The sequence below is a fragment of the Pseudophryne corroboree genome, chromosome 3 (assembly GCF_028390025.1).
Source record: "Pseudophryne corroboree isolate aPseCor3 chromosome 3, aPseCor3.hap2, whole genome shotgun sequence".
In the NCBI taxonomy this organism is placed as follows: domain Eukaryota; kingdom Metazoa; phylum Chordata; class Amphibia; order Anura; family Myobatrachidae; genus Pseudophryne; species Pseudophryne corroboree.
Genome location: NC_086446.1, coordinates 645,307,216 through 645,330,278, shown reverse-complemented (window position 1 = coordinate 645,330,278; position 23,063 = coordinate 645,307,216). Strand labels below are relative to the sequence as shown.

General features: G+C 44.3%; 1 protein-coding gene and 2 pseudogenes across 2 annotated transcripts in view; 1 reads left to right on the top strand and 2 right to left on the bottom strand.

Moving 5' to 3' along the window:
- The window catches only part of PHYHIPL (phytanoyl-CoA 2-hydroxylase interacting protein like), a 254,584-nt gene that overhangs the window by 2,781 nt on the left and 228,740 nt on the right, over positions 1-23,063 (bottom strand). For both annotated transcript variants that reach the window (XM_063961759.1, XM_063961760.1), the window contains exons 3-4: positions 17,585-17,759; positions 15,976-16,093 (exon numbers count right to left, since the gene is read on the bottom strand). In XM_063961759.1, coding sequence (XP_063817829.1) covers positions 15,976-16,093; positions 17,585-17,759 — 293 coding nt within the window. The remainder of the gene's footprint in view (positions 1-15,975; positions 16,094-17,584; positions 17,760-23,063) is intronic.
- LOC134897439 (5S ribosomal RNA) lies at positions 1,492-1,610 on the bottom strand (annotated as a pseudogene).
- On the top strand, positions 4,284-4,402 carry LOC134896422 (5S ribosomal RNA; annotated as a pseudogene).

Here is a 23,063-nt window from a genome sequence, read left to right as displayed (position 1 = left end):
TGTGTGTGTGTGTGTGTGTGTGTGTGTGTGTGTGTGTGTGTGTAGCTCAGGAAAAAGTGGGAAACCCCGCCTGTAGTAGACGCTTCTGTATCTAGGTTGTCAGAGAAGGTGGTTTTACCTGTCCCTGGGTCCACCGCTTTGCAAGAGCCGACTGACCGCAAGATTGAGACTACGTTCAAATCGTTATACACAGCTACTGGCGTAGCTTTAAGAGCCACTATTGCCTGTGCGTGGATTTCTAAAGCCATAGTAAAGTGATCAGGCATATTACTAGAGGAATTGGATTTTATGGACAGAAGTGACATTGAATTGTTTAACGTCATATACAGGATTCTGCAGGTTTCATGGTGGAGGCAATGAAGGACCTTGGCCATCTTAATACGAGGGCTTCTTCCATGGCTGTCTCGGCACGCAGGGGACTCTGGCTGCGCCAATGGTCTGCGGATGCAGAATCCAAGAAAAGTGGAGAACCTGCCCTTCACAGGTCAGGCACTGTTTGGGGAAGCATTAGAGGCGTGGATCTCCACGGCAAGTGCGGGTAAGTGAACCTTCCTTCCCTCAGCAACACCGCCAACTAGGAAATCTTATCCTACGTCTACTATGCCATCCTTTCAGACCGCGAAAGTTAAAAAGTCCAAACCCCCTTCCACTTTCTTTAGAGGAGGTCGGGGGAAATCCAGAAAACCTGCTCCAACAGGTTCCCAGGAACAGAAACCTGGTTCTGCTTCCTCAAAATCCTCGGCATGATGGTGGACCTCCCAGCCTGGAGATTGGACAGGTGGGAGCAAGACTCTGAAACTTCAGTCATGTCTGGGCGTCATCATGCCTAGACCCCTGGGTACTAGATAATGTTACCCAGGGATACAGACTGGAGTTTCAAGAACTCCTACCTTACAGATTCTTCAAATCAGGCTTACCAGCTTTGCTCAGTGGTAAGAGAGAGAAAGAAGGCTCTTGTGTGGGCGCACTCTTAGTTAATTGAAATAAATTTCAATAAATTATAATTGATCATAAGCAATATTATTAAAACATAACTTTAATGGATATTAATTAAAAATTAATCTGATTACCCATTAGAGAACATAGGATCCAAAGTAAATACAGTGAATATGAAATATATATTAAAAAATGTAGAAATGTTCTGGTCCTGTCTCACGAAGTGTGATAAGAAAGGCTGTAGACACTTCAGAGTCCTACACCCATTTCCGCCCTGACCAGTACAGAAAATCTGTATTAATGGGACCACAGTGTGGTCAATTGTATATTAAATCTGTATTGAATGGGTCAAAAATAATTAATGAGACATTACCCAGTTCATGCCGGTCACCAAAGAATGCACAAGTGTATTATAACTGTGGAAGACTCTAACGGTCTAAATGATTAAATAATTAATTAGTATATGCAGTAACAGGATAAAGTAATTGAAAGATAGAAACAAGTGGTGATACTGCTGTTGGTGTCATATAACGCACATCATATACAATGATTCCTGTTCTACAACACTGGGTATTCCCTGTGAGTCTCCTCCTCAGGTACTGACCTAGCCCAACACTGTTTAGCTTCCAAGATCGGACGAGATCGGGCACTGGCCGTGTGGTTTGATAGTAGAAAAGGTGGGTGGGTTGGACACCAATGAGAGTGCACCTAGGTAGGAGAGTGTGACAGTTTGTCACAAAAAATGTGGATCTGCTTTCTACGTTAGGCTGGATCCATCAAATCCCACATCAGTGGTATAGTGCACCCTGGATCGTAGATGAGAGTCCACAGAAATAAGAACAGGATGAAAGCAGAAATCACCAAAGTTATATACAATATATATCTTGGAGTAGTCCTGATGGAAAAGGTTACTGCAATGAAGCATAAATATATATGCAGATTGTGTTAGTTATAGACACTTGTGACAAATAAATGATTGTAACCCCACAAACAAAAAACAGACTGTAAGCTGGTAGAAACCCTAATGTCAAATAGACAAAGTATCTCAGAGTGACCTAATGATAGAAGTGCATGTTATTTCCACAGTGTACCTGTGTTAGAAAAAGAGGCTGATGCTAGCCTAAAGAGCCAGTGGAATGACAGCCTGACTATTGTATTCATACAAACAGTATAAATAACACAGGAAAAAGGACACAGATGTATCAACTTAAATAAACTTGTAAGAGTCCTCTTTAAACGCTGTTGTCAGTAAGCAGAAAGTTAGTTAATAGGTATATGTCACCCCTAGGATTGGTAATAAATAAATAATCTCGAGAGTACCCTCGCAGACACAATTAGTGTGCAGGACCTGTGTGTGTCCAGCGACGAGAGTGTTTTCCGAGTGCTGGGGCTGGGGCCGGTGGACACGCAGTATGAGGAAAACCCGTTTCACCCCGCAGGGCTTGTTCACTTCCTGGGTGTGAAAGCGGGCAAGCAGAGCAGTATAAAAATGCCTCACTTGGAAGCATGAACCAATCAATATCGGCGCGTCCCTCATAAGGGCGGGACGAAGTTGCCAGTGATCGTTTATCATAGGTTGGTGCCGCTTACATCAGCGGCTAATATCCCATAGGTTGGTGCCGCTCGCATCAGCGGCTAATATCCAATCGGAGCAGACTGACCATTAGGCTATCGAAAAGACGGAGCACATCACATGATTGATGTTGCTGGGGCCATCTTGAAAAAGGGTAGGTTGTGCCCATAATGGGCGGAGGAGAAGGAAACATGGAGATGCTTATGAGCTAATGAATTATGAGTATGCGTTTAAAGGTTTAGGTAGAAATAGAGAATGACAAGTGCCTGAAAAAAAGGGGGATTACTATTAGTCAGGCTTGTATTATAAACATGTGGTGTCTGTCTGCTAGTACAAATTGGCATTACGATGTCCAAGAAGTAGCTCCCATCACATGATCGATGTGGGAGGAAAAAGAGTTCATTAGATAGGTTAAAATGTTGCTGAACCTATCTAATGAACTCTTTTTCCTCCCACCTTATGGGCATAATTTGCCCCTTTTCAAGATGGTCCCACTGACATCGATCATGTGATGGGGGCTACTTCTTGGACATCGTAATGCCAATTTGTACTAGCAGACAGACCCCACATGTTTATAATACAAGCCTGACTAATAGTAATCCCCCTTTTTTTCAGGCACTTGTCATTCTCTATTTCTACCTAAACCTTAAAACGCATACTCATAATTCATTAGCTCATAAGCATCTCCATGTTTCCTTCTCCTCCGCCCATTATGGGCACAACCTACCCTTTTTCAAGATGGCCCCAGCAACATCAATCATGTGATGTGCTCCGTCTTTTTGATAGCCTAATGGTCAGTCTGCTCCGATTGGATATTAGCCGCTGATGCGAGCGGCACCAACCTATGGGATATTAGCCGCTGATGTAAGCGGCACCAACCTATGATAAACGATCACCGGCAACTTCGTCGCGCCCTTATGAGGGACGCGCCGGCATTGATTGGTTCATGCTTCCAAGTGAGGCATTTTTATACTGCTCTGCTTGCCCACTTTCACAGCCGGGAAGTGAACAAGCCCTGCGGGGTGAAACACGTTTTCCTCATACTGCGGGTCCACCGGCCCCAGCACTCGGAAAACACTCTCGTCGCTGGACACACACAGGTCCTGCACACTAATTGTGTCTGCGAGGGTACTCTCGAGATTATTTATTTATTACCAATCCTAGGGGTGACATATACCTATTAACTTACTTTCTGCTTACTGACAACAGCGTTTAAATAGGACTCTTACAAGTTTATTTAAGTTGATACATCTGTGTCCTTTTTCCTGTGTTATTAATACTGTTTGTATGAATACAATAGCCAGGCTGTCATTCCACTGGCTCGTTAGGCTAGCATCAGCCTCTTTTTCTAATACAGGTACACTGTGGAAATAACATGCACTTCTATCATTAGGTCACTCTGAGATACTTCGTCTATTTGACATTAGGGTTTCTACCAGCTTACAGTCTGTTTTTTGTTTGTGGGGTTACAATCATTTATTTGTCACAAGTGTCTATAACTAACACAATCTGCATATATATTTATGCTTCATTGCAGTAACCTTTTCCATCAGGACTACTCCAAGATATATATTGTATATAACTTTGGTGATTTCTGCTTTCATCCTGTTCTTATTTCTGTGGACTCTCATCTACGATCCAGGGTGCACTATACCACTGATGTGGGATTTGATGGATCCAGCCTAACGTAGAAAGCAGATCCACATCTTTTGTGACAAACTGTCACACTCTCCTACCGAGGTGCACTCTCATTGGTGTCCAACCCACCCACCTTTTCTACTATCAAACCACACTGCCAGTGCCCGATCTCGTCCGATCTTGGAAGCTAAACAGTGTTGGGCTGGGTCAGTACCTGAGGAGGAGACTCACAGGGAATACCCAGTGTTGTAGAACAGGAATCATTGTATATGATGTGCGTTATATGACACCAACAGCAGTATCACCACTTGTTTCTGTCTTTCAATTACTTTATCCTGTTACTGCATATACTAATTAATTATTTAATCATTAAGACCGTTAGAGTCTTCCACAGTTATAATACACTTGTGCATTCTTTGGTGACCAGCATGAACTGGGTAATGTCTCATTAATTATTTTTGACCCATTCAATACAGATTTAATATACAATTGACCACACTGTGGTCCCATTAATACAGATTTTCTGTACTGGTCATGGTGGAAATGGGTGTAGGACTTTGAAGTGTCTACAGCCTTTCTTATCACACTTCGTGAGACAGGACCAGAACATTTCTAAATTTTTTAATATATATTTCATTTTCACTATATTTACTTTGGATCCTATGTTCTCTTATAGGTAATCAGATGAATTTTTAATTAATATCCATTAAAGTTATGTTTTAACAATATTGCTTATGATCAATTAAAATTTATTGAAATTTATTTCAATTAACTAAGAGTGTGCCCACACAAGAGCCTTCTTTCTCTCTCTTACCACTGACCTATGTTCTACCTGGCTCTGGGCGCACCACCAAACTGGACGGAGATTTTATGATTTAATATATATAAAAAATCATAATTGTCCAAATTTTTGGTTCCATCAGATTAGATTTTGATTTTGTTATGACCGGTGCCGGGTCGCCTTTCTTATTGTTACCAGCTTTGCTGACAGAAAGTGCTATCCTACAGGAAGCCATTCAAAAATTGCTAAAGTCCAATGTCATTGTTCCAGTTCCACCTCACCTAACAAACAAGGGTTATTACTCAAACCTGTTTGTGGTACCGAAACCAGATGGTTCGGTCAGGCCAATATTGAACCTAAAGTCCTTGAACCCTTATTTGAGGGAATTCAAATTCAAGATGGAGTCTCGGACAGCGGTGATCTCAGGTCTGGAGGAGGGGAAATTTCTGGTATCCCTAGATATCAAGGATGCGTACCTTCACATTCTGATCTGGCCACCACACCAGGCTTAAGATTTGCGCTGCTGGACTGTCACTATCAGTTCCAGGCACTGCTGTTTGGCCTCTCCAAGGCACCGAGGGTGTTCACCAAGGTCATGGCTAAGATGATGCTACTCCTCCGCAAGCAGGATGTGAACATAGAGGGTCATTCCGAGTTGATCGCTCGCTACTGATTTTCGCAGCGCAGTGATCAGATGAAAAAACTGCATTTATGCGTATGCCCCGCAATGCGCACGTGCGACGTACAAAGCTCTTTGTGGTTGTGCACAGGTTCTAGCAAAGTTTTCCTTTACACTGACGGCCGCAAGAAGATTGACAGGAAGGGGGCGTTACTGGGTGTCAACTGACCGTTTTCAGGGAGTATTTGAAAAAACGCAGGCGTGGCTGGGCGGGTGTATGGCATCAAATCCGGACACGAATAGGCTGAAGTGATCGCAAGCGCTGAGTAACATCTAAACATGGGATCCGGTCTCTAGGTTGACACTATCTAGGTCGATCACTATTGGTCGACAGGGTTTCTAGGTCGACAGTGTCTCTAAGTCGACAGGTCAAAAGGTCAACATGAGCTTGTCACTATTTTTTTCGTTTTTTGAACCTTTTCATACTTAACAATCCACATGTATTACGACTGGAACGGTAATCTGTGCCGAGCGAAGCGGTAGCAAAGCGAGGCACCCTGCACGAAGAATGGCGAGCGAAGCGAGCCATGCGAGGGGACACGGTGCACTAATTGGGGTTCCCGGTCACTCTACGAAGAAATAGACACACACAAAAAACTCATGTCGACCTTTTGACCTGTCGACCTAGACCATTTCGACCTAGAGACCCTGTCGACCTAGTTACTGCCGACCAATAGTGGTCGACCTAGTTACTATATACCTTCCATACCATACCCCTAAACATTACCATTGAATTTGGAAAAAGTATGTGTCTTGGTGTGAATCCAAGAAGTTTCCTATGGTGGAGTTTCAACTAGGGCGGTTTCTCCTCTTTCTGCAAGCAGGTGTGGATGTGGGCCTGCGTTTGGGCTCCATAAAAGTCCAGATTTTGGTCTTGTCCATTTTCTTCCAGAAACAATTGGCTGTCCTCCCTGAGGTTCAGATTTTCTTGAAAGGGGTTCTGCACATCCAACCTCCCTTTGTGCCTTTTACGGCACCTTGGGATCTTAATGTGGTGCTGCAGTTCCTGCAGTCGGATTGGTTCGAACCCTTACAGGAGATTGATGTCAAATTTCTTACTTGGAAGGCGGTCACACTATTAGCATTGGCATCTGCTAGACGTGTGTCGGAATTGGGGGCATTGTCTTGCAAGAGCCCCTACTTGATTTTCCATGAAGATAGAGCTGAGCTCAGGACGCGTCAGCAATTCCTTCCGAAGGTTGTGTCGGCTTTTCATATCAACCAACCTATTGTGGTGCCAGTGGCTACTGACTCCTCAATTACTTCAAAATCCTTGAATGTTGTAAGGGCTTTGAAGATTTATGTGAGGAGAACTTCTCGTCACAGAAAGTCGGATGCTCTGTTTGTCCTTTATGACCCCAACAAGGTTGGGTGTCCTGCTTCTAAGCAGACGATTTCTCGCTGGATCAGGTTTACTATCCAGCATGCTTATTCTACGGCATGCTTGCCGTTTCCAAAATCTGTTAAGGCCCACTCTACTCGTAAAGTGGGTTCTTCCTGGGCGGCTGCCCGGGCTGTCTTGGCTTTGCAGAGCGGCTACTTGGTCAGGATCGAGCACGTTTGCTAAGTTCTACAAGTTCAATACTTTGGCCTCTGAGGACCTAAAGTTTGGTCAACCGGTTCTGCAGGAGCCTCTGCACTCTCCCTCCCATACTGGGAGATTTGGTACATCCCCATGGTACTAATGTGGACCCCAGCATCCTCTAGGACGTAAGAGAAAATAGGATTTTAATTACCTACCGGTAAATCCTTTTCTCATAGTCTGTAGAGGATGCTGGGTGCCCGCCCAGCGCTTCGTTTTCCTGCATTTGTTACTTAGTTAAGTACTGCATTGTTACTTGGTTAAGTACTGTTGTTCAGCCGTTGCTGACTTGTTTCAAGCTGGTTAGCTTGGTTTTCTGTTGTTAAGTGTGAGCTGGTGTGAATCTCACCACTATCTGTGTATTTCCTTCTCTCGAAGTATGTCCGTCTCCTCGGGCACAGTTTCTAGACTGAGTCTGGTAGGTGGGGCATAGAGGGAGGAGCCAGCCCACACTATTAAACTCTTAAAGTGCCCATGGCTCCCAAGGGACCCATCTATACCCCATGGTACTAATGTGGACCCCAGCATCCTCTACGGACTACGAGGAAAGGCTTTACCGGTAGGTAACTAAAATCCTATTTTATACATAACTGTTCAAAGCAAAGCCATTAGTTAACATAAATATATGCCAAAAGCTGTGCGATCACTGAGCCAAGTCTATACTTGAAAAAACAGCAAATAATGTTTTCAAATATCCATTTCCTAGGAGAGAATTCCATTGTTTTTATGAGCTTCTAAACTAATGGGTGCCCATTGGAGCTATTCAATTGCTGCTCTAATCAGACTCCTTTTAGCTATGGCAAACATGTTTATGCTCAAATCCCTAGGAGTTGGTGAGATTAGGCACCCTAACTACTTAAGCAGGATTTATCCTCTAAGCTCAGTGCTTTAGGGGGGGATATGGTCGTTAGGTCGACAGTCATTAGGTCAACCACAGAAGGTCGACATGCATTAGTTCAACATGGTCAATAGGTCGACATGATCATTAGGTCGACAGGTCAAAATGTCGACATGAGTTTTTCACTTTTTAAAAAAATCTTTTGGATTTTTCCAAACTTGACGATCCACGTGGACTACGATTGGAACAGTAGCCTGTGCCGAGCGAAGCACTAATTGGGGTTCCCCATCACTTTACGAAGAAAACGACACCAAAAACAGTCGAAAAACTCATGTCGACATTTTCATCTGTCGACCTAGTACACGTCGACATAATTCCGAAGTCGACCTAGTGCATGTTGACCTAATGCCTGTCGACCTAAGCTGAGTCGACCCAACGACCCTTACCCCTTTTGGCCTTGTCACTGCTAAACAATTCCCATACTGTATGTATAGACGCCCAGCGTGGGCAGCACAAAGAACTGAATCACCCTATAGAGTCCCCCTGACACCTGAACTCTCTCACTATTATAGGTCTGCAGGAGAGACAGCACAAGCATGATACACCCTTATAACAGCTGCCTCTCCGTCCCAGTTATTATTACATATTTATTTAGAAAGCACTTATAATGCAGAGCTGTACCTTGACTGAACCATGACAAATTACATACATAGACATGATACAGAAGGTAAAGATGTCCTGATCCAAATGAGCCTGTAGTCTAACAGGGTGACTAATAAATTACAGGTGATGCACCTATAGAATGTGCAGGAAAACTTGCAATGGTGGAGGTATCATAACCGGCTGATACAGATGTGTCCTCATTCACCCAGCCTCAATATGCCATTCAGTGCAAGATGAGTGTGACTGAGCGGGTAATTCAGAGTTGATCGCAGATGTGCTAAATTTAGCACATCTATGATCATTTGCTCTGAAATGCTGGGGGACGTCTAGCACTCCGCATGTCAGGCCCCCCCCCCTTCCCCCGTGGTACAAAAGAATCGCAATTTATACCTGGCGAGTAGCTCCCGGATGCTGCGCATGCGCACTCCACAAAGTAATTCAAAGTGTTCGCTGCAGTCGGCAGGTCCTGTGCAACTCTGCTAACGTCAGGTTTCTTTTTTTGCCGTACACACTGGTCGATATATCGGCCGTTCTTTTGAACGGCCGATATATCGCGGGACCGTCGGCCAGTGTGTATGGCCGATACGTCTGTGAACTCCGTCGTTCAGTAGCTCTGACCTTACTCAGCCCTTGCGATCACTTCAGTCTTTTTGGTGCTGGAATTGATGTCAGACGCCCGCCCTGCAAACGCCTGGACACGCCTGCGTTTTCCCAAACATTCTAGGAAAATGGTCAGATGACACCTACAAACGCCCTCTTTCTGTCAATCACCTTCGTTCGCTATGCGAATGGAATCTTTGCTAAATCCATCGCCCAGCATCTATCCTCTTTGTACCCGTACGACGTGCCTGATCGTTGCGCTGCGAAAATCGGCAGCGAGCGATCAACTCGGAATGACCCCCATTATGTGCGACTGAGTCAGTATACGGAGCAGAACAGAACTTGTATTGGAAGAAAGCTGCAGCTGCTACAGTGTAGCACTTCGTGTACAGATTTAGGGTGGGATGTACTAACCTCCACCGCCGCGTTATCTGGCTTTTCCCAGCACTCATTGTATCTCCGCGGTTACTGGTCTTCTCTCTGCTGCCCGGCGCTACCCGCTTCTCCCCCACACTCCCCGTCTTTTTTCTCCTCTCACTGCCGTCTGCCTCATCACCACCGCGGCCATCGAGTCCTCTGCTCTCCGTAGCGTTTAGTCAGCACTGCGCTCCCCCACATGACACAGGAACTACTGGATGCAAGGCATGCTAGGAAGCTGACACAAGTGCGCATGTGCAAATGACAGAGGGAGCGTAGCGCTGAGCAGGTGCTACGGAGAGCGCAGGACTCAGTGGCCGCGGCGGTGATGAGGCGGATGGCAGTTATAGGAGAAAAAAGTGTGGGGGTGCAACGGGTAGCGCCGGGCAGCAGAGAGGAGACCAGTAACCGCGGAGATAATACAAGGAGCACTGAGAAAAGCCAAATAATGCGGCGGGGGAGGTTAGTACATCCCGCCCTCAGAGACTCAGTTGCAGATATACAAGTGTTTTCTATCACATGAATCAGCGCAGTCTCCTGGGGCGTCCTAGTTGTATTGTGTTGCAACTAAGATGAATTTTCAGCAAAAACAGAAGCAAAAAATACGCCCAACGCTAGAAGATTCTCACGTGACCTGGCGTGCCAAAAGAGGCTGTTTGGTGTGACTACAGCTGAGATGTATGAGGACACATCTGTTTGTGTGCAGCCGAACATTGCGTTGATGCTCGGCGGGCGACACATCACCTGTCCTGTAACTGAACGGACACCTAAGAGTTCTGACAACTATTACATGCAACTCCTGATTGGTATAAATAAAAAATACAAGAAATATGATTTACATTTTGTAAGCTATTTGTTTTCCAATCAGGGGTGTAAACTGTGACTTGTACTGTCGGACATTGCAGCTGCTGCAAAGAGTTGCCAGGGACTGTACGGATAAAGAACACCAAAGAGGATTCTCATTAAGTGCACTGGTGTGTTCCATGAGTCACAGAAATCCAATAATTCCATTATCCATATAACAGGCGGCAAGAGGCAGCATCTAAACCCCAGTCACAGATGAGATCTCTCTGATCTATATTTATACCACTGGAAGATTCTGAGGCAAACTATTTCATTTCGCCGGGTTACATGACCGACATTAATAAAAAAATTAAATTAAAAAGTAACCATGCAAAACATGCTAATGATATCCAGTACATTTATCAGGGAGTACGCCTATATGTGGCACATCTGATCGTCATTTATACAGTATGTTATACCCCTTGATCTAAGTTATATACCTGAAACATCAACTATGATATACAATATAAAGCTGTAGTAGATGGTTTTCCTGAAGAAAATTCTTGTTGCCCAATGTATTTTGTTAAACAATGACACGGGAGAAGCAGAAATAATGAACACTGTATTTATAAATTCATTCATGAAAGGTTTATGTGTGTACCATGTTTTGTAATGCTGGGCCTGAGTCAGGTTTGTAAGCAGAGCAAAAAAAACAAACATAACTGGGCAATACCATGTGCACTGCAGGGGGGAGGGGCAGATATAACATGTGCAGAGAGCATTCGATTTGGGTGGATTGTGCTCAAACTGAAAACTAAGCTGCAGTGTAAAAATAAAGCAGCCAGTATTTACCCTGCACAGAAACAATATAACCCACCCCAAATTGATATCTCTCTGCACATGTTAGATCCGCCCCAGCTGCAGTGCTGCATGGTTTTTTCCCAGTTGCTTGCTGTTTTGCTTTGCTTGCTATCCTAATACAGGCCCATTGTGTTCATGTTTGCAGTGTTTCCATTTGTTTGAACACATTCCTGCAGCCTCTATAGGTTTCAATGACAGCTGTGCACAAACGTTATTCATACAGCCAAGCTTCTCCCAAAAACATAACACTATCGCTGTTTGCCAGCACTGTAGAAAAGCTGGAATGAGACTCTTCGATTTTTGCTTTCTATCGAAGCGAGGAGCTGATTCTGCATGTGTGTGTTACCCTCTGGATCAGACAATGAAGAGGGAAAAGGTGGCCGAGGATTGCAGGGAGGGCCATCAGAAGGAGGCAAAGGGGCAGTAGTACAGGCAAAATTATCTATTTTCCTCACAGTAAACTAAAAAGTTGCATGTACAACTGAGAAAGCAGGACGAGGCAAACCTGGAAGACAGCTACCATCCCCCGCACTGTTAATACAGGAGGGTAGATTTAGACCAGAGCTGGCCAAACCAGTCCTCGAGATCTACCAACAGTTCACATTTTCCAGACCACCTAGCTGGTGCACAGGTGTAGTCATTACTAATTAAGATGTGCTGCATTCATTCCTAACTGACAATTCTACAGATGTCCAGGAGGCCTGGAAAACATGAACTGTTGGTAGATCTCGAGGACCGGTTTGGCCAGCCCTGATTTAGACAATACCAGCAGAGGTCAGATTACATTCAAAGAAGAACACAGTCTCCCCAAGGAGGCAGCAGGAGTCCAGAGTGACCCTACAGAAGCAGAGTTATAACCACCAGGAAACTGCATCACCGCAGGGCCCATTCAGTGAATCCAAGATGGCAGCCATGTCTCATTAGCACAGTAGAAGTACCATGACCAATCTGTTTTTTTTTTTGCCACAACAAGTTATAAACGGAGGTGTAAGCAGGCTTCCCATGATCAACAGTGCAGGAATGGAAACTGGCCATCCGGATGCTTTAGCAGTGTGACATGCAGAATATAATGGCTGCAGCACAGATCCAAGATGGCCACCACCACTGGTGCTGTGGGGAGTCCGCAGCATTCAGAAGGGCACAGCAGAGTGGAGTGCTACAGTGCATATCCTCCACACTTGGCAGAGAAGGAGGTCTGAGCGAGTTGTAGACACCACAGTCAGAACCAGAGGCGCCTGGACCGTGTCAGCAACAGGCATTATCCCAACCCAGTACAGGTGGCAGCAGCAGTAGGTTACCTGCACCCTGGCAGGTCAGACAAACAAGGATCGCCACTATAATATATCACGATATACTGTATATCCGGATGGATACAGGAGCAAGCAACTAGGGACCTACTCCATGCAGTGTCAAGCCATTGCCCAGCACGTTATTAATAAATCCAAGATTGTCAATCCCTTTACAGAATACATAATGCTATGGCTAGTGAATTCCTGCTATCATTACTTTTTTTTTGTAGTTAATAGAATGTTTATTTTGTAGTTATTTTAACAGAGTTTCTGACGAAAGCTATTAGTAATTATAAGAAGAGACATCAGCAAGGAGCATATTTCTTAGCACTATTTAAAGGGAATTTCTGCAAAATATTTGGATGCCTGCAAAATGAAGTATCCCTGAAATTAAATAGCAAACGCTATATCCGCTTCAGTGGTGGATCCAGGATGGGGGCAATCAGGATCGTTTCAATCCCACCTCAACAGCGTAGTATTATTATTATCCTTTATTTATATGGCGCCACAAGGGTTCTACAGCGCCCAATTCCAGAGTACATAAACAAATAATCAAAACAGGAAAACAGCAACTAAAGGGGGGTACTCACGGAGAGATCCATGCTTAAAATCTAAGCAATCTGACTAGATTGCTAATGAGTGACGTCAGGGCTGTATGTGGCAGGGGTAGTGTAATGATTGTTAAAGTGAATGGAGGCAAGTGCGGGAAAGATATTATAGGTTGGGCTGCAGGAGAGTATCATGGCCACATTTCATATACAGCATGCAGCTGGGTAGTGACGTCTGTACAGTAACTGTCTGGTGAGTGCACATTAGGTGGAAGTATAATGATTGCATATGCCATGTCACTGTGCCCGGCAATTTAAATTGATACATTTGAGCAGACAATGAATCCTTATTATCATAACAAGCGATGATAAGGATTGTGAATGTTCAGGTGCACAACACACTTTATAATACCTTATCTTAGGTATGTGTAGTTATAGTGTGGTAATGCCCCAGTAGTTTAGCCTCCCTGTAGTTTAGCCTCCCTGTAGTTTAGCCCGTGTAGTTTGGCTCCTAGTGGTAATGCCCCAGTAGTTTAGCCTCCCTGTAGTTTAGCCCGCATGTAGTTTAGCCCCCATGTAGTTAGCCTCCCAGTAGTAATGCCCCCCAGTAGTAATGCCCCCCAGTATTTTTGCCCCTTTGAAGTTTGCCCGCAGTAGAAACATGTGAAAAACAAACAAACACAATACTCACCAAGCCCCGCTCCCGTGTCCGACCGCTGTGGTCCTTCCGATGTCCGCTCCTCGGCACTATGGGAGAGACGTCATGACGTCTTTCCCATAGTGCACACTGACAGAGCCGGGAGCCGGAGCTCAATAGTGAGCTCCTGCCGCCGGCTTCCGCTGTGAAGAGAGAGTCGGGTGTCCGCTGATAACACAATCTCCACAGGCACCCGGCATCTCCCTGCGGCGCCGGGCTGATATCGGGTTAGGTGAGCCGGAGGAGGCGGAACTGCGTTCCGTCTCCAAGGAGAACTGATGGAACTCAGTTCCGCCTCACTTTAACCCCTATATATATATATATATATATATATATATATATATATACTGCTCAAAAAATAAAGGGAACACTTAAACAACACAATGTAACTCCAAGTCAATCACACTTCTGTGAAATCAAACTGTCCACTTAGGAAGCAACAATGATTGACAATCAATTTCACATGCTGTTGTGCAAATGGAATAGACAACAGGTGGGAATTATAGGCAATTAGCAAGACACCCCCAATAAAGGAGTTTTTCTGCAGGTGGTGACCACAGACCACTTCTCAGCTCCTATGCTTTCTGGCTGATGTTCTGGTCACTTTTGAAAGCTGGCGGTGCTTTCACTCTAGTGGTAGCATGAGACGGAGTCTACAACCCACACAAGTGGCTCAGGTAGTGCAGCTCATCCAGGATGGCACATCAATGCGAGCTGTGGCAAGAAGGTTTGCTGTGTCTGTCAGCGTAGTGTCCAGAGCATGGAGGTGCTACCAGGAGACAGGCCAGTACATCAGGAGACGTGGAGGAGGCCGTAGGAGGGCAACAACCCAGCAGCAGGACCGCTACCTCCGCCTTTGTGCAAGGAGGAACAGGAGGAGCACTGCCAGAGCCCTGCATAATGACCTCCAGCAAGCCACAAATGTGCATGTGTCTACTCAAACGAGCAGAAACAGACTCCATGAGGGTGGTATGAGGGCCCGAAGTCCACAGGTGGGGGTTGTGCTTACAGCCCAACACCGTGTAGGACGTTTGGCATTTGCCAGAGAACACCAAGATTGGCAAATTTGCCACTGGTGCCCTGTGCTCTTCACAGATGAAAGCAGGTTCTCACTGAGCACATGTACCAAGATGAGATCCTCAGACCCCTTGTGAGACCATATGCTGGTGCGGTTGGCCCTGGGTTCCTCCTAATACAAGACAATGCTAGACCTCATGTGGCTGGAGCGTGTCAGCAGTTCTTGCAAGACAAAGCATTGATGCTATGGACTGGCCCGCCCATTCCCGAGACCTGAATCCAATTGAGCACATCTGGGACATCATGTCTTGCTCCATCCACCAACGCCACATTGCACCACAGACTGTCCAGGAGTTGGCGGATGCTTTAGTCCAGGTCTGGGAGGAGATCCCTCAGGAGACCATCCGCCACCTCATCAGGAGCATGCCCAGGCATTGTAGGGAGGTCATACAGGCACGTGGAGGCCACACACACTACTGAGCCTCATTTTGACTTGTTTTAAGGACATTACATCAAAGTTAGATCAGCCTGTAGTTTAGTAGTAGTGTAGTAGGGTGACTCCAAATCCAGACCTCCATGGGTTAATAAATTTGATTTTCATTGATAATTTTTGTGTGATTTTGTTGTCAGCACATTCAACTATGTAAAGAACAAAGTATTTAATAAGAATATTTCATTCATTCAGATCTAGGATGTCTTATTTTAGTGTTCCCTTTATTTTTTTGAGCAGTGTATATATATATATATATATATATATATATAGTCTACCGTGGTGACCGGCACTCAATCAATCAAACAAACACAGTGCCCCGGTGCCCTCCAAAATGTAGACACAACAAAACAATGGAGATTGGCGGCACTCAAAGGGTCTAAGCAACAATAAGAATTTTCACTGCGGACACAGCGTACATTCTAACGTTTCGGAATTTAATTCCTGTGTCAAAGAACTGTTCTTTGACAAAGGAATTAAAATTCCGAAACATTAGAATGTACGCTGTGTCCGCAGTGAAAATTCTTATAGTTGCATAGACCCTGTGAGTGCCGGCAGTCTTTGTTAAAAATCCGTTACTTACTGTGTATAGTCGAAATATTCTTTGTGTTGGTTGCGGTAAAAAACTGAAAATTTCAGCATACGTCCTGCAATTGCCTCTGCTTTCTCCATCAGCTGCGTTAGGTGCACCTTTGAGTAGTCTGTAAAGATCATTTAAAAAAAAAATCACTTTAATAAATAAATGTATATTGTGATCAATTGAACATGTGATTATCTTCCTTTTAAATAGAGAAACATAAAGGAAGGTTTTTTTTTGTTGCACAGTCCTTGTAAAGGGGAGATGTATCAAACCTTGGAGAGATAAGCAGTCACCGTCTGTTAAGGCCAGTACTCACGGGCCGACGTGGGAGAGATGTGTGCCGCTCAGCACACATCTCTCCCACCGCTCAGCACAGCGCGATGTGTGCTGAGCATGCGGCGGGAGACGGGGGCGCTCATTTCACCCGCTGGGTGAAATGAGCGACCTGCTAGATTGGCCTGCACGGCAGGCCAATCTAGCACCAGCGATGGGGGGGGGGTACATCGCGATGGGGGGGGGGGGGGGTACACACGGAGCAATCACTGCTTAAAATCTAAGCAATCTAGTCAAATTGCTTAGATTTTAAGCAGCGATCGCTCCGTGAGTACCCCCCTTTACATGCTGTAATAGATAAATGACACTTAAAAACTAATTGGTTACTTTGTGCAACCTCTCTAATTTATCTCCTGCCATGACTTCCGACATCTCCCCTTAGCTATTATGGCTGACTCCACAAATAAAACAGCAAAACACTCAGATCTACTATTGCAAAACTAATACCATAACATAGTCAGGAATGCAATAAAGATTACAATAAATATGGGGTTCTGTTTCCCTGCACATGGGAGTAAGTTACATCTGCCAAAGTGCTGCATGGAGCCAACAAGCAGGTCATAAAAGGAATCATGTTTATTTATTTTTTTAATTTCAAAACGCAGCGGAACATTCAGGGGCGTAGCCAGAACTTAATGGGCCCGACAGCAACATTTTGAGGGGCCCCTGTCCCAATGCTTCAAGAGAGACACCTCTTCACAGCAGTTGTTCATTTTATGCCCCATAATAATGCCCTAGTTAATTTTCTGTGACCTTAGTGATTTAGTTAATGTTATGCAACACAGTATTCCCAAATCACATTATGATACAGTTCAGATTATGCCACACTATAGTGTCTTCACTTTATATTGTGCCACATTGCAGTGCTTTAGTTTATATGATATAACAGTAAAATGCCCTCCAGTTCATTTTATACCACATTACAATGAGCAGGTCTAGGGGCATAACTAGATATATTGTAGCCCCCAAAAGTAAAAGTTTGTAAGTGCCCCTTTGTATCTACCAATGGTAAAAAATGTATACTATACAACATATGTAACTGTGACAGGGAAGGTGGGCCCCTCTTAGGTCTGGGCCCCATAACAGCTGCACTACCTGCACCTATAGTAGCCCAGCCCTTGGGAACATTATGTACCAAAGACCATAGTTTTGGAAAGTAGTTGTAAAAATGCCTCCTTTCAGCGCATGTGCATAAAACCTTTACCCAGTACTGGAAAGATTGGCAGTTCAGTGCAACAAACAACTATAGCCCTGTTTCAATGGACAGTGCAAATCTCACCTGCAGTGCAGAATTCAATGATCTCACTCCACTCAGACACAACATAATCTCCATCCACTTGCTTCGATGCAGTCTGAACAGCTACGGTGTACTCGGTCCTTGGGCTCAAAAACCAATGTCCACGAACTGTCATCGGCAGTGGGACTGCTTTAGCCACCAGCTTAGTGGGAACATCCTACAGAAGAAACATAAGAGACAAAAAAAGTTAATTCTCAGAGGGAAATTATTATTTATTTTACTTTCTACTGATTTAAAAGTAAATTTTCTAATCACTGAATCAGCCAAAATCTTCTGATGGACTATCAATCTATAAATCACTGATTTTCCAAAACTCTTAATAAGCAGAATTGCAAGACATCATAAAGCAATGAAATCAACAAACCAGGTGGATCTTTTAAATATTCAGTAAATATCTCATGGACAAAACAAAAAAACAAACAAAATATTTTACTTTAATTGAGATTAGTTGAAAGCCAGTGAGGTGAAAAACATAAAAAATAAATAACAAAAAATGGGTAATTCATAAAAAATAATAATAGCCCATTCAATCGAGTGTTTTGTCCACAGGTGCACTATTAATCCTGTTGAAATCAATGGACACAATGACATAAATGGGGACAGCATTGTCTATGGATTTTTCATTTCTAGTTAAACTGGCTAGTTATAGGATAACTCTGACATTTTAACATTATGATGAAGATGTCCCTGAACTCCCATCATTTTTTCCCCATGTCGGCATTTCTTCAAAACTCTTTTATTAGGTGTTTCATTAATTTATCACTTTGATCATACTCAATATTGAAGGCTTACAACTATTTCATTAATATAATTGCAGCTTTCAATATGCAGCATAATCACAATGTTGATGAATCACTTAGCCACGGAACCAAAGATTGCTATTGTTGTGATGAAAAGCAAGCTAAAGGCCCGTATTCTCGGACAGATCTGGGGAGAGATGTGTGCTGAGCGCGATGTGTGCTGAGCGTGCGGGGGAGGACTGGAAGGGGGGTTGCTCATTTCACCCAGCGGGTGAAATGAGCGACCTGCTAGATTGAGCCTGCATGCAGGCTAATCTAGCACCAGCGATAGTGATGCTCGGGGCCGCGCATCGATATCGCTGAGGGGGGTACACACGGAGAGATCTTGCTGAAAATCTAAGCAATCTAGTCAGATTTCTTAGATTATCGCTCCGTGAGTACCCCCCTTAACACTCTAGTAACATCAGATACACGGGGTAGATTTACTGAAGTTTCTAAAAATTAAGTGGAGGTGTTTCCCATAGCAACCAATCAGATTATAGTTATAATTTCTGTATTGCATTTTAGAAAATGAAAGAATTAATCTGATTAGTTGCTACAGGCAACACTATCTCTTGTCTGTTTTAGAGGCTTTAGTGAATTACCTATTATATAGAAACTAAATTCCCACACCATTATATGTTTAAATGGTTTTCTTTAACAAATCAGATATATATTCCATTAATGTCATTTAGCTGTCCGGGGATTTGCATTTAGATTTTATTGATTTAGTCAACAGTATCTCTAAAAGATCACATGGAAGCCATACATCAGTAAACTCTTCAAACGGAGTATGTACCAATTGCCGACAGCGGGATCCCGTCCACCAGAATGCCGACAGCGGGGCAAGCGCTAGAAAGCCCCTTGCGGGCTCGCTGCACTCGCCACAGGTTATATTCTCCCTCTATGGGTGTCGTGGACACCCACAGAGGGAGAGTAGCCTGTCTCTCTGGTATTCCAGCAGCGGCATTTCGCCCCGTCGGGATTCCAGCATCGGTATTGCGACCGCCGGGATCCCGACTGGTTGTATAGTAATAGCTTCCCCTTCAATCAGGTTTGGAAAACTACTGGCATTAGTCCCACCAGATATGGAGAAAAGTCCCCACTTGTCCACAATTTGTTCGGAATAATTTGAGGAATTGGGAAAGACACTACGAATTTTTGTAGGAACCATATATCACCTATTTCAAACACATTCTGGAGAATAGCTACAGTATATTAATGATGTGGTTGTTTGATGTTAGACCATTCCTTATGGTTGTGCAAGGGTGAGATGTAGGGCTATAGTCTTTCATTTAGTTTCTGAATTAAATAGAAACTAGTGACATTGCTAAGCCAGCTACTTTTTGAGTTGACATGAGAATGTTCCTTAGCAATTCACGGGAACAATATATGAATGTACAAAGCCCAAGAATGGTTATCTACACTGTGGGGGTCATTCCAAGTTGATCGCAGCAGGAATTCTGTTAGCAATTGGGCAAAACCATGTGCACTGCAGGGGAGGCAGATATAACATGTGCAGAGAGAGTTAGATGTGGGTGTGGTGTGTTCAATCTGCAATCTAAATTGCAGTGTAAAAATAAAGCAGCCAGTATTTACCCTGCATAGAAATAAAATAACCCAACCAAATCTAACTCTCTCTGCAAATGTTATATCTGCCTTCCCTGCAGTGCACATGGTTTTGCCCAACTGCTAAAAAAATTCCTGCTGCGATCAACTTGGAATTACCCCCAATGTGCAGGGAAATCACCATTTCCTAGAGAGCCGATAGCCTTGGACTTTGTAAAAATGACAACCTCCACTGTGTGTGTGTGATGGGTGCATTTTAAATTAATTAAATAGTGTTGCAAACCATTACTGCTCTCAGACTTAGTCTTTAATGCAGCAATACTAAATGATAAGTCAGCTGCTCAAATGATGTCATGTAGTGACAGCTGATTCAGTCTATGGTTGTAATCACACCTCCTTATTTTATAACGAATCCACTAAGCATTTCTGACGTAAAGAGGAAAAGACAGGAGGGTCTTAAGACAAATGTCACAATACCATGGTAAGCACTGGCCAGTCATCCCTGACTAGTGAAGAGTGCACTGTCAAGTACTGCTCAGCGGTAGGATGGACATTGAATGGTTCACTACCAATGGTCTCCTTTGATGTTGCCATCTGTAATTCCCATTGATGGAAAACAATCTATGGTTTAAACCATTGATGGGCAGCACAACTATGGACATGTGACCAGGGCCGGATTAAGCATTGGGGGGCCTGGGGCACTTAGGACATGGGGACCCTGGTGGAGGGGGAGGGTGTATATTAGATTGTGCATACCTCTTAACATGACTCATTCCAGGAGGGACACAATGCTTTCTACCTGGACTTTCTAATACTATATATGATCGACGTCACCTGTGTTGAACGATTTCATTGATAAAAAAAAGTTATTTTAACAAAAATGATTACAATTATAAATTAAGAGGGAAGTCCAGGTAGAGAGCATTTTGCCCCTCCTGGAATGGGTCATGTTAGGAGGAATGGATTGTGTATATTAAATATAGACCAATGGTGTATATTAGATTTAAACTAATAGTTTAAAAAGGCCTGGGTACTGTTTATATCTCCACCTAATAGACAACTATTTTATAATGTTTTCCTGTAGTGAAACAAAGACAACGTAAGCTGAAAAATAAGATTTTAAATCTACCGGTAAATCTTTTTCTCCTAGTCCGTAGAGGATGCTGGGGACTCCGTAAGGACCATGGGGTATAGACGGGCTCCGCAGGAGACATGGGCACTATAAAGAACTTTAGAATGGGTGTGCATTGGCTCCTCCCTCTATGCCCCTCCTCCAGACCTCAGTTAGAGAAACTGTGCCCAGAGGAGAGGGACAATATGAGGAAAGGATTTTGTTAATCTAAGGGCAAGATTCATACCAGCCCACACCATCCACACTGTATAACCTGGAATATACGCAACCAGTTAACAGTATGAACAAAACAGTATCAGCTAAAGACTGATCTCAACTGTAACATAACCCTTATGTAAGCAACAACTATATACAAGCCTTGCAGATTTTGTCCGCACTGGGACGGGCACCCAGCATCCTCTACGGACTAGGAGAAAAAGATTTACCGGTAGGTTTAAAATCTTATTTTCTCTTACGTCCTAGAGGATGCTGGGGACTCCGTAAGGACCATGGGGTTTATACCAAAGCTCCAGACCGGGCGGGAGAGTGCGGACGACTCTGCAGCACCGACTGAGCAAACGCAAGGTCCTCATCAGCCAGGATATCAAACTTATAGAACTTTGCAAAAGTGTTTGAACCTGACCAGGTAGCTGCTCGGCAAAGCTGTAAAGCCGAGAGGCCTCGGGCAGCCGCCCAAGAAGAGCCCACCTTCCTAGTGGAAAGGGCCTTTACCGAATTTGGTAACGGCAATCCTGCCGTAGAATGAGCCTGCTGAATCGTGTTACAGATCCAGCGAGCAATAGTCTGCTTCGAAGCAGGAGCGCCAACTTTGTTGGCTGCATACGGGACAAACGGTGCTTCTGTTTTCCTAACCCGAGCCGTCCTGGGTACATAGATTTTTAAGGCCCTGACTACATCCAGGGACTTGGAATCCTCCAAGTCACCCGTAGCCACAGGCACCACAATAGGTTGGTTCATATGAAATGAAGAAACCACCTTAGGCAAAAATTGAGGACGAGTCCTCAACTCTGCTCTATCCACATGGAAAGTCAAATAGGGGCTCTTGTGAGACAAGGCCGCCAATTCGGACACCCGCCTTGCAGATGCCAAGGCCAACAACATGACCACTTTCCAAGTGAGAAATTTCAATTCAACCGTTTGAAGAGGTTCAAACCAGTGAGACTTCAGGAACCGTAACACCACGTTAAGGTCCCAAGGTGCCACTGGGGGCACAAAAGGAGGCTGGATGTGCAGCACTCCCTTTACAAAAGTCTGGACTTCTGGGAAAGAAGCCAATTCCTTCTGAAAGAAAATAGACAGGGCCAAAATCTGTACCTTAATGGAGCCTAATTTTAGGCCCATATCCACTCCTGTCTGTAGAAAGTGGAGAAAACGGCCCAGATGGAAATCTTCCGTAGGAGCATTCTTGGCTTCACACCAAGAAACATACTTCCTCCAGATACGGTGATAATGTTTTGCCGTCACCTCCTTCCTAGACTTTATCAGAGTAGGGATGACTTCCTCCGGAATGCCTTTCCCAGCTAGGATTCGGTGTTCAACCGCCATGCCGTCAAACGTAACCGCGGTAAGTCTTGGAACACGCAGGGCCCCTGTTGTAACAGGTCCTCCCTGAGAGGAAGAGGCCATGGATCGTCTGTGAGCATCTCCTGAAGATCTTAATACCAGGCCCTTCAAGGCCAATCTGGAACAATGAGTATTGTTTTCACTCTTTTTTGTCTTATGATTCTTTAATATTTTTGAGATGAGAGGAAGAGGGGGGAACACATAGACCGACTGAAACACCCATGGTGTCACCAGGGCGTCCACCGCTACTACCTGAGGGTCCCTTGACCTGGCACAATACCTCCGAAGCTTCTTGTTGAGGCGTGACGCCATCATGTCTTTGTGAGGAATTCCCCAAAGACTTGTTATCTCTGTAAAAACTTCTTGATGAAGTCCCCACTCTCCTGGATGGAGATCGTGTCTGCTGAGGAAGTCTGCT